We start from the raw sequence: 12,734 nt of genomic DNA, 5'->3' as shown, positions 1-12,734 counted from the left end.
TCGTTAGTGTGTAAATTGAATGTTGTTTAATAGAGGAAAAATTGTTTCCAAATTCCTTGACAAGATGACTAAGAGACATTTCTGGAGATACATAATTTCGTCCTTCCAGCAGGACTAATGCTTCATTTAAAAAGCTTTTGATGTAGGGATTATTAGAATGTCATTTCTGTGCTAGTATTTCAGATTAGTGCTACATTAAAATAAAAGCATCCCCTATTTGAAGAGAAGAACAAAGTAATGAGCTGTAAGAAGGACTAATCAATACCAATTCCTATATGATGGAATTGGCATTTAGAACTAAATGCCTCATTCCTATTAGGATTTCTCAGACTCTAATCAAGTCCTTTTAAATTTGTTACCTAGCCTTTCTTTTTATTGCCTAGTTCCAATTATTAGAGGACTGAAGTTATAGTGGTGAAAATTCATTGATTTCTGTGTAAACTTGGACATTTCTCCAACTTTCAGTATTGCTCAGAATGGTTGTCTTTGAAAATGTAAATTTATTATAATCACAGGAGGGTGTTTTTGTTTGTTTTATTTTTTATTTTGATGGGAGAGAGAGTGGGGGATGGAGGGATGGAGGAAAAGGGAAAGAAATGAGTTTATTGAGGAGATGCAAAGCATTTAGTGTTATGGCTCTTTATAGAAATTTCGTGTGGTTAAATAAAGTTTAATTCAAATGTTACCTTCTGCAGAAAAAAGTTTAGTCAAATAATAGGAATTGAAATGATGGTTTTGGGCACTTAGAGATTGATTTCAGGTTGTTTTTAAGCCAAATCTTTGATCAAGTGAAGTATTTCATATTGGTGAATAGTTTTAGGGTTGTGTAAGTAGGGTCATAAAACTAGCCAACCATTTTAATTGTGGAATATTTTTGGTTCAGGGAACTTGAGGTGCCTCTTCATTATTTCTAATTTTCTGTAAAAGGACAAGATTGTTAAATGTAAAGAAACCATATAGATATGTAGTAGTTATGTAATATAATTTTATGTTCCCCTGATTTTAGGGGGGCTTCTGTTCTGTCAATAAGTGAATGATTCTATATTTTCTACCTCAGGAAACTCCCATACCCAATCTGTCTGATTCTGACCACTCCTTAGTGAGATAACTTCTGGCCTCAGCAAACTCCCACAGATCAAACTTTCCAGACAATAGTGAATAAGACCATTCCCCAATTCATCAATTCTTGTCAGTAATAATCTGGTCAAGAGAACCAAATTCCAGAGACCACTTCTTTCTACCTATGAGCCATAGTTAGCATATTTATGATTGAAAACTGGATAAATGTATTTCCTTGCTTCTGTTTCTCTGCTAAATTCCCTTACAATTCAGCTTGCTTTGTAATGGTGTTACTATTGCAATAAATCTTTGCCCCTTGACCAAGGAGATGGGTTCAAACCTGCAAATTCTTTTGAGACACTTCTCAACACTGGTCTGGGACCCCAAATTTTTGGAGTTTCCCCTTTCTAACCTCAACTGTAGTGCTGTAGTAACAGGGTGTAATTAGACTCTCCCTATATCAGGCCACAAAAATGGAGTTAATCCATCAAATGATGAGGTATGGGGTGATATCCCAAAATTATATTGGACTTATGTCTTGTATTATCTCAAAAGAATTAGTAAGCTTAGATGTCCTTCAAATCAAGGGGCAAAGATTTGATGACATTGCAGAAATTGAACTAAATGCATAAGGGTTTTAACAAGAATAAGGGTTTTTTTTTTTTTTAAAGCAATTAACAAGGGGAAAGAAAAGTTCCCTAGCAGTAGCCAGGAGGAAGATTCCATGAAGTACATCATAGTCAGAAAATCCTAAAAAATAGTTTATCTATAAAGAGAAGTACGCCATTGACTGGCAGGCTAAATTCATAGAGAAAGTTCTCAAAGGTCTACAGTGTAAACAGATGTTTTATAGGGGAAATATAACCGGGGGGGGGGGGATGTGACATTATAATTTGGTTTTTTGTTTGGGTATAGTAAAAGAAGGAATTTCTAGAGACTCCCAGGTAGGGTGGCATTATAATAAAAAATCCACTTGAACAAAAATACTCTTTATTAACAAAAAGCCCATTTAAGGCTGAGATGATCCTTTCAGTGCTCTTGTTTGCCTCAAGAAGTATTATTATCCTATCAATGCTTCAGGCTTTCTCTGCTAAACCTACCTGGAACCCTGCATACCCATCAATAGGAGCAGTATTTCAAGTTATACCCCCTTTTGGATGTAAACATTTGATAGTGAATATGTGGATTTGTGGAGGTAGGGGATGCAGTAAGAGTCTCCTGATACTGACCACCAAAATGATGGGATAAGGAGTGATGCCCCAGAAGTATATTGGGATTATGGACCACTGTTATGGGTCATCCCAAAAGAATTTGTAGGCTTAATGCCTTCTCCAAATTAAAAGGCAAAGAATTGTTATGCTGCTAAAAGTGGGCTAAATTTAAAACAGTTTTTTAGCAAGGAAAGAGATTTTAACAATTAACAAGGGGAAGGACTAATTCTCTAGTGGAGATGCCATTAAGGCATGGCAAGTGGGGGATATTGACTGACAGATTAACCCTAAAGGGGACTTAATTGCACCCTAAAAATAATTAACAAGGGAATTTCAGTAGAATAGGCCATAAAAGACCCTTAACAGGGGAAGTATAACCTGGGGGGTTGGACATCATAACTTGACTTTCAGATTGGATACTGAAGAGTTATGATGGTTTTGCCAATGCAAAGAATTTATCTGTTTGGCAAGAATTCTGCCAAAGACCTCTACCTGGGATGGATTTATCATAAAGATCCACTTGAATAGAGGACCTAATCAGATTTTTTTAAAAAGTCCACTTTAGGCTCAGATGATTTTATCAGTATTCCTCTCTGATTTTCTCAGTGAATAATGAAGCTTCCAGATCACATACAATAATTCAGGCTTTCTCTGCCAATGCCCACCTGGCTACCTAGGAAAACCATCAGATTTATGAACCTGATTTATGTTGGGAAAGATGTACTGTGGTCTTCAGGCAGAATTGCCTTTTAACATCTCTGATTAGGTGGTTATTTATTTTATGCTGGCACTTCTTCAGAGAAGAAAATTTGTAACCCCGGTCTGGTAACTTTTTCCATTTTTCAAAGACTTATCTTTTTCCAAGATTGATGTATATATTTTTGGATTCTTCAGCTTGTGGGAAGGAGGATAATAGGTGTGGTTAGATTAGAACATAGTCATTTTAGGAGAACACTGTGTACCCTTATTCAATGGCAAAATCTTTCACTAAAGATGAAATATTATATGTTAATATACTAATTCTTTGCTCTTGTAGGTTAAAGCAGCAACTGGTGAAGAGGTGTCAGCTGAGGACCTTGGAGGTGCTGACCTGCATTGCAGGTAAAATTGAGAACCCATTAAAAAAGCATCCCAACTAAGTGCTAGCATTGGGAAAATAGATGGCCACTCTTGTCTTTGTCTAAAGCCAATTACTGCTAGTAGAGCTGCATTCCTAAGAAAATCAGCCTGATTACTGTAGCCTGGAGGGGAAAGAGAGGCAGAATCCTCTTACTGTCCTATAAATCAGGTTCAATAAACGCTCTCCTATCCTTGATGCACTTGGTTTTTAGGGCATGCAGCTGTTTTAGAAGGTGAGGTAATGAAAATGGGAAGATAAACAATGAATAATTTTTAATTGGTGAGTTTTTTTGTTTTTTGTTTTTGAGAAATAGTAACTTCATGTGTGTAGAGTTTTGGACATCTGGCTTTTAAGGGAAATTACTTCAAATTTGTTTATTAATTGTTCACATTGAGCCATTATTACATGTGTAGCACTTTTATTAGGGGCTATGGGAGCTTCAAAAGAAACTGAGAAAGTTGTCTCCACTTGAATTTGTGAGTGAATTAGGTAGATATGTACATAAATATCTGAAACAGTGAAAGAAAAGTTACAAAGCAACTGATATCTTTGGGACCTAAAAAGTCACCGAAAGATCTGCATCTCACTTTCCTAAACAGTTAAAATGCATAGATTGGACTAGATAATATATGGGGCCCATTTCAGCTTTAACATTGTATAAGTATGTGGTATGTTATGAAATGGTGCTGAAGGAACTGTCTGGCATAAGTTAGAGTTTTGGTGGAATGAAAAGAGAATGGCCTGTCAAGTAAGGTAAAGCCAACTTGTTGGAAACACACTTGAAATTCAGATATCAAGATAAGTTTATTTTAAAGAAGTACAAAGGATTGAATGTTTCTGTCTAGAATTTGGCTTTGCTTTCCTTTAAGAAGAGGGAGCACTGGATACAGAAGCAAGATAAGCTTTATGCTTTCATCGCAGTCCCTTTCCTTCAGAGAATTGGTCAGTTCCCTTCTGGGTATAGTTTTTCTTATCCATCCCTTACATGGTGTATTCTCCTAGGGCATGTTCCCCTTCCCTGTCAAACATCCCATTAATGAGGCTTTAATTTTATGTGGGTTGCCAGCTACTATGCATGAAGTTTATTAACCATGTTCAGTTAAAATTGTAGCTTGCCTGGGGCAAAAATCCCCACTCAGCCTGCACCTGCTGTTACTTCTGTTGATTTAAGCCATTCTTTAATTCTCTTCAGCTGGGATGTACTGACCCTAAAGCTTACATCATGTTTTTTTAAACTGTAATGGAAAGGGAAGCTGTAAGATTCTGAAACTTTTCAATTGTGGAAATTAAACCTTACAATTTTACTTCTCATACACTGAACAAGAGCATTAAGACAGGAAAGAGCAAAAATGTGTGGAGTGAACCAGTCAGGATGACCAAGCTGATGGCTCATTATAACTGATTCTTCTATAAATAGCATTATAGGGTTTGAAAAGTGCTTTATAATTATTATCTTTTGGAGTGCTACTATAAGAGTTTTTTATCTCAATTTTACAAATGAGGAATGAGGAGTTGGAGAGATTGGATGATTTTGCTGTATCAGGATGTATCAGAGACTAAATTTGAATCTATCTCCTCTATTCCAACTATAGTGCTATATCCATAATGCCAGACTGTATCCCTAAGAAATAATTCATGACAATAAGAAAATTTAGAAGTTAAAAAGGGCCTCAGAAACCATGTAGTCCAACCTAAACATGAACTTTTTCAGAATATGTTTTCTGCCACATATTCAATAAATATTCACCTGGTCTTTACTTTAAGGCCTGGTGAGGGGGAAAACACTGTGTCCTAAGGAAATGGACTCCTTTTAGGTAGCTTTAATTATTTTTTTAATTGCTTTGTTGATATTCTGTTTTTTTTTTTTTCTTTTCTATATCATTATCACTTCTCAGTGTCTCTTTGTACTTTCCTTGTATTTTATCCTAGAAATAAGACTAGGCTTCTTGAATTTTTTGATTGGGGAAGAGACATGGGCAGATCTGTACTTTAGGAATATCATTCTAGCACGACTGATATATAGATTGGAGAGGGAAGAGACTGAAAGATTGGAAGACGAATTAGGCATTTAAAGTAGTCCAGGTGAAAGGAGAGAGAGCCTAAACTATGATGGTAGTTGTATGACTGAAGAGATAGGAGTGAATGCAAGAGACATTATAGAGTAGGTATTCTTAATCTTTTTTATTCTTTTATTTTTGAATAAAATAAAATTTTATTTTATGCAGTCTGGTATAGCTTATGGGACTCTGTCTCAGAATAATTTTTATGCCTAAACTCATAAGTGATAGAAGTTTGTCCTTTGCTGAAGATGGTCACTTCCATGCCATGACTTGGAAATGAATTGGATTTGAGTGAGGGAGGGCTGTGAAAAGTCACCAACCTTACTTTCTCCTCCAGAGCCAACTGGATCCAGTGGCAAAATACAGATCAATATCACTGGAGATGGCCTTGAATACAGTGGATAACTAGTGATGACCTTAATCTTTTTAAGATTGGGTCTTTAACAAGTCTCAGTTTGGTTGAAGCTATTGTCCATTCAGTGATTAAACATAGATAAGAAAGAAATAGGGCATAGCATGGCCTTTTTAACTTAATTTAAAAGGGAAAAAAAGCAATCAATCTGGGAAGGGAAGGCCCTTAAGATTTCTGGCCCAAACAGAAATAATTGCTATTTACATTTACTCTGAAGCATTGGGAATGGTGGGATGGCAGTGGGAAGAGGTACGTAGGTTTGAGTTGGGACCTTTTGTTGGCCAATCAGTGAGAGCCAATGATTTGGATTTAAGGTAAGGTTCTTGAGAAGGAAATCTAGCTCGTGGACCCCAAGATATCTTGCAACGTTTCTACAATCATTTGGGTAGAACACCCACAGGAAGGGAAAGGAAAGAAAAAAAAGAAAGAGAGACAGAGATAGAAAGACACACAGAGAGAGACAGAGAACTCCATCTGAATTCACATACCTCCTTCTAATTTCCTTTCACAGAGCAGAAAGAAGAGTCAATAGGTGTGGCAGATGATAAAGAAGGAAGAGTTGGGGATGATTCTGGGATTGTGAACATGAATTCAAGAAGATGGTGATGTGCTCAGTAGAAATACAGAGGTTAGAAAGGAGGGGGGTAATGTTTTGGGGAAAAGGATAATGCCTTTAGGACATCTAGTAGGCATTTGGTGATGGTGTGAGGCTGGTGTTGCACTGGAGAGAGAATAGGGCTGCATGTGTTGATCTGGTGGTCATCTGTTTAGCAGTAGTAGTTAAATCCTTGGGAATTGATAAAATCACTCAAGATGGAAAGTGCAAAGAGAAGGTTAGACAAAGTCCTTGGGTACACTGCCCATTGGGGGATGACTAGAGCTACAAAAGACCTGAGAGGTAATCTAGTCCAGCCTCCTCCTTTGACAGATGAGGAAATTAAGATTCTAAGAAGTTATGTCACTTGGCAGAATTGGGACTTGAATCTAGGTTCTTTGACTTACAGATCTATCATCTATTCTACTATAATAGTGAGATGGAGTGGTGAGACAAGGAGGAGAGCTGTGAGAGGACAGAACTCAGGCCAGACAGTGTCCAGAGGGATGGAGTGATCAGTAGTGTCACTGCTACACAGTGGTCAAGAAGGGTGAGGACAGAGAAAAGGCCATTGGATTTGGCTCTCTCACCTTGGAGAGAGCAGTTTCATTTGAGGGATATCAGAAGGTAGATTGAAAGGGATTAAGAAGTGAAAATGAGGTGAAAAAGCTGAGGCTACAAGTGATAGACATCTTTATTAAGATGTTGGTGAGTTCATCTTTCATTCAGGTGTCAAATTTTCTTAAAGTGCTGATCTGATGTTACTCTCTTATGTAAGTTCCAGTGGTTCCCTCTCACCTTCAGGCTCAATAGAAAATCCATTGTTTCATGTTCAAAGCCTTTTATAATTTGGCCCTATCCTGCCTTTTCAGTGTTATATTTTATTCATCCTTAGTTCCAATGACATTGGCTTCCTTGCTGTTTCCTACATACAACACACTGTCTTATTTTTCTAGGAATTTTAAGTGACTCCTCTCCATGCCTGGAATTCATTCTTTTCTTCTGCCTCCTGACTTCCCCAGCTTCTTCCATATCCCCACTTAGATGCCACATTTTGTAAGAGGCTATTTCTATACATAGATCTAAATTTACACATCTATATCTTATTTATGCATAATTGTTTATTATATCTCTTATTAGATTGTGAGCTTCTTAAAAATGAGGACTATCTTTTGCCTTTCTTTTTATCTTCAATGCTTGGCACAGTGTCTGTCACATAGTAAGTGCTTATAAATACTTGCTGGCTGAAAGGAAGAAAGATGATAGCTTGAGAGATTAATTAGATTAAAATGAAGTTTTTTTTTAAAAGAATGGGGAAGAGGTAGGCATATTTATTTATAAGCGTGGGAAAAAGACAATGGAGAATGAGAGATTGAAGAAGCAATTGAAAATTAGGGTAAGAGGACAAAATCCCAAAGGTATTATGTGAGAGGAGATGGAATTAGGAATACAAAAAGCTTGGCTTTTACAAGTAGAAAAACTATCTCTCTAAGACTGGAGCAAAAGAGTAGAGAATAGGGAGTAATGGGGAGGTGATTTTTCTTTTCAGTTGAAATATTTGTGTATTTATTTTTGGTAAGGCAATTAAGGTTAAGTGATTTGCCCAGGGTCACACAGCTAAATAAGTGTTAAGTCGTTTGAGGCAGGAATTGAATTCAGGTCCTTCTGATTTCAGGGCCCATGCTCTAGCCACCGCACCATCTAGCTGTCCCCAGTGAAATATTTAATGAGATTCTCTACTGAGAGGAAATGATAGGGAGCTTAAGTCAAGAAGAGATCTGAAATAGATATTGAGAGAAGAGGCATAGCAGCGAAGGCCTAGTTAAGATTATTGAATATAAATCAGAAGATTATAGAGCATAAATCAGGAAATCACAAAAAACAGAAAATAAAAATTTTGAGTGAATTTAGCACAGATATATGACTCCCTCTATTAGTGAATGGAAGGAGCAATATAGCACTAAAATTTGGAAAGAAATGAGGGGCAATAGGGAAAAAAGTAAAGGAAAATTAATTTGAATTGATTAGCTATAGGGTCAAAAAGTGAGGCCAGAGCAGAAATGATGGCCTGGGAAACCAGAGGGGCAGAATGACTGGAGATTGCAATGACTACACCATGCACTGATGACAGTGCATTGTAAAGAATAGGTTAGGATGGTGATGGGGAATACACAGGGAATAGTGGAAGAATAGATGGTTATGATCAGACAGAGGAATATAATTATGTATAGTGGGAGATGGAACATGTTTGTTGTGCTTAGATTAAGGGCATTATTATTCCTGTTTGGAACATCCTAGTGAAAATGTATCACAGGTGTTGAGATAAAAATACTGAAAGTAAGTTTGTATTTGAGGAACATCATAATGCAAATTGAAGTCTCTAGTTATAAGGGTGGTGATTGCATAATACCTTGAGAAAAGATAAAGAATGATCTAAAGACCAGTAGAGAGTAGCTACTAGGATATAATAGTATATCTAAATGGAGTGAAGCTCAGAGCAGAAGAGATTCCTGAATGATGGTGGGAAGCTGGGAGAATCTGAAAATAGCAGTGAGATGCAAGTAGAATGCCACATCTTTTTCCTGGTTCAGTGTGTTCAGTGTCCAGGGATACATCATTTTATGGGCATAGGGTGGGGAATGGAAGCTAAGTTTCCTCAATTGCAAGGAGATGGTAGGACCTTGAGAAGGACATGTTGAATATGAAGGACAATTTGTTACCTGAAGAATGTGGATTCCGTAAGACACAGTGAAAGAAAGATAGTGTGAGATGGGGACATAGGAGAGGTTGGGTGACTGCATGAGTATGAGTGCTAGCTATAAAGTGATAGCCAGAAAAAGGAATTTCCTTTTAAATATAATAAATATTTAATATATGTATTATATAATATAATAAACATAATAAAAACAAAATAAATAAATACATAAAGGCTTTATTTAGCACTTAGAAATCACTATCCTAAGCATTGGGGATATAAACAGAAAAAACAAGACAGTACTTGATTTCAGGAAATGTATAGTCTAATTGGGAGATTCAATACATAAAAAAGAGCTAATTTCTGAGGTAGATAGAAAGGGCCAGAAGTCCCAAGGATACAATGACAGGACAAGGTGCCAAGGCCCAGGAGTTTGGGGCCCCCGTGTTTGGAGGGCATTTAAGGAGGTGACATAATAAGTCTAGGAGGAGTTGGTTGCAGTGTCAGGGCAAGTGGTAATTCCTAGTGGTTCTCCATCTTACTTTAGGAACTAGAGTTTTTAACTACCAGGCTCATCCAGATGGCCTGGGGTTTGGAAGAGGGGTAGAGGAAAGGTGAAGGAAAAAATGTTCCACTGGTCACATAGTTTCCTTAGGGTCAGTTTTCTGAATCAAAGGGATTTTGAGGGCAATTGGACAATAAGTACATTGTCACTTCCTTTGCAGTGGCAATAATACTGTTGATTTGATTGCCACTCCGTGATCAAGAGATAGAAGAGTGGTATTTAGGGACCCATAGAGCAAGTCAGAGGTATAAACCATTCAAGTAAAAAGGATGCTTGTGGGTTAAGATATTCATTCTGTGGTCATCATCCAGATCAGTTACATTAGGGCTCAATGGAATATGGAGTATATTATCTCTAGTCATTTAGTATCTTTTTTATTATCTAGGTTCTTCAAAAATCATTGATAGTGCTTTAGCAATTTCATCTGTGAGTTTTTTCCAATACTCTGGGATGTAATTTATCTGTTTGGTGACTTGAATTCATCAAGACTAGCTAGGCATTGTCTTTCATTCTCTGTGTGTTTTGAGTTTTAGTATCATATTTGCTTTTTTGTCCTTTTGGTCTAAAAAGTTTTTTTTTTTTGTTGAAAGATAAAATAGAATTAAAATCACATTTGAATAGTTTTGCCTAATTTCTTTCACTTGTCTGTTATGATCTCCCTATCTGCTTTGAGCAGTGTTCTTGTCTTTTTTAAAAATCCTCCCCCCCCAAATATAGTTGAAATAGCATTTTGATATCTTTAAAGAATTAATCAGTCCATAAGCATTAGTTCACTGAACTGGGGATAGAGACAAAAGTGAAATAGTCTGCTCATGGAGCTTACAGTTTAGCCAGAGTAGAAGCACATACAAAGGTATCCAAAAAAAGAATCAAGGTGATTTGTGGGAAGGAAAGCCTAGGCAGCTGGAGGATTAGAAAGAGTTTCATGTAATGTTTGAACTAAGCCTCAAAAGAAACTAGAGCCTTCAGGAGACAGAAGTGAGGAATGTACTTCCATATATTAGAGAACAGCTTGTACAATATAAGGTATGAAAATAGGAGATAAAGTTCTGTATGAGCAACAGTAAGAAAGCTAGTTTGGCTAAACTATAGTGTGTATGAAGGGGAGTAAAGTGTAATAAGGTTAGAAAAATGGGGGAGGGCAGCTAGCAAAGAGATATAAATGTTTAACACAACAGTTCATATTTGATCCTAGTAGAAAATGACTGGGATTTATTGAGTATAATTGAGTAATGTAGTTAGTTCAGCCTGCAATAAAAATTGTTTTGGTAACTGGAATTTGGATTGGAGTTGGGAGAGATGATTTTGCAACACTAGTTAGAAGGCTGCAGGAGTAGAGATTGTGAAAGCCTGAATGTGGATAGCAGCTGTTTGAGTGGAGAGAAGGGAATATTAGTGAGGGATGTTTGTCAAAGTAGAAATGACAGTATCTGGCAACTTGCTGGAAATGTGCGATAAGATAGAGTCAAGGATAATTTGAACCTAGGTGATTGAAAGATGACTGGTAACTTTGACAGAAAGAAGGAAATATAATTCTTTAAAATTCATCAGCAGCCTCAACTCATTTCAAACTTTAGTCATCATAATACTGTTCTTACAGGACTTTACTCTCAGTTACTTGTTCTTGGTTCCATCCTCCATATGAATCTTCTATAAGTCTAAATTGGTCAGTGAGTTCCTTTTGTATCTATATTGATCTCTTTAAACAGCTTTTCCTTTTTCTCCTCATTGAATTGGTTTTTATCTTTAGAATTTCATTAATTCTGAATGTCTGAGTGTAATGTCTTTGCTTTTGGGGAGGCTGGTAGATCCCTTGGGAGTTCTGAGCTGCAGTAGGATTAAAGGCAATCAGGTGTGTGCCCTAAATCTAGCACCATTATAGTGAGCCTTTTGGAGTGAGAGGGCTTCTTGATTTCTGAAGGAGAGCTGAAACAGTTCAGATTGGAAAAATAGAGCAAGTTAAAGGTTACTTGTTGCTCAGCATTGGGATGAGGTCCATGAATAGATGCCCGAGGTGAAAAGCTTGGGCAAGATACAGAAAACCATTCTCTGCCTTCTCTCTCACCCCTTCCCCCACCACAAACCCCACAAGCTAATTTCTGAGAATTTCCTAGCTCTACTGAAGTAACTTTTTTCTGTGGAATTTTGGGCAATGGGATCTTACCTGTTTTGTCTCTTAATTCCTTGACATCTGTTCTTCAAAAGTACAGGATGTTTCCCACTTTTTTTCTCCTTTAACAAATATGTAAAATGAAGTATTTATTTTCCCTTTAAGATTTACAATTTCTACTTCAGCAGAGTTCTTTATTGGTGAGACTGTCAGATACTAAATAGCAAATTTCCCTTGTTACTTATTTTATCTTTTGAAGGATAACAAGTTATAGATGGTAGCCAGTTTAGGTATGGGGTGGGGCTTAATCTGTTTCCAGTCTATCCTTTAATGTAAAGGATAGCTGCCAGAGTGATATTTCTCTGTGCAGATAATTCCTGTGTCATTCTCTCATGCTCAAAAAGTTCCAGTGGTTCTCAGTTGCTTCCAAAAAAAATACTAACTTATTATCTGTTTGGCATTTGGATAGACTATTTGCATTCTGACTCCAGCCCATCGGCCTTACTATATATTTCTTTCTTTTACCCTCTGTATATTCTAATCAAAATGCCTCCTTGATGTTCCCCATGATGGAAAATGCATCTCCTTTTTCCATAGACAGACTGTCTCCCATGCCCAGAATATACTCTTTCAGCTTCTAGAATTCCATTACCTTCAAAGCTCAGTTTTTATCAGTATATCAACTTGTATGATGCTGATTTTCCCAAGGACACTTTTCTTTTCCTGAGAAGTTAGTTTGCAATTGCTTTGAATATTTGTTTTCCCCAATGGAGTTTTTCATACTGTTTTTCTCTAGTGCTCCTTCAGAGCAGGGATTGTTTTCATTTTTGCTTTTGGTTACCACAGTAGCAGGTGCTTTAAAATCCTCATGGAATGAATGTATTTATATTTGTTCTGCGAGGCAGTA

General features: G+C 36.9%; 1 protein-coding gene across 1 annotated transcript in view; it reads left to right on the top strand.

The window, feature by feature from the left end:
* MCCC2 (methylcrotonyl-CoA carboxylase subunit 2) overlaps positions 1–12,734 on the top strand; it is an 89,754-nt gene that overhangs the window by 47,475 nt on the left and 29,545 nt on the right. Inside the window, exon 8 of the mRNA XM_051992513.1 lies at positions 3,307–3,371. Within this exon, the coding sequence (XP_051848473.1) occupies positions 3,307–3,371 (65 nt within the window). The remainder of the gene's footprint in view (positions 1–3,306; positions 3,372–12,734) is intronic.

The sequence above is a fragment of the Antechinus flavipes genome, chromosome 1, assembly GCF_016432865.1.
Source record: "Antechinus flavipes isolate AdamAnt ecotype Samford, QLD, Australia chromosome 1, AdamAnt_v2, whole genome shotgun sequence".
Classification (NCBI taxonomy): domain Eukaryota; kingdom Metazoa; phylum Chordata; class Mammalia; order Dasyuromorphia; family Dasyuridae; genus Antechinus; species Antechinus flavipes.
This window is presented reverse-complemented; position numbering and strand designations above follow the sequence as displayed.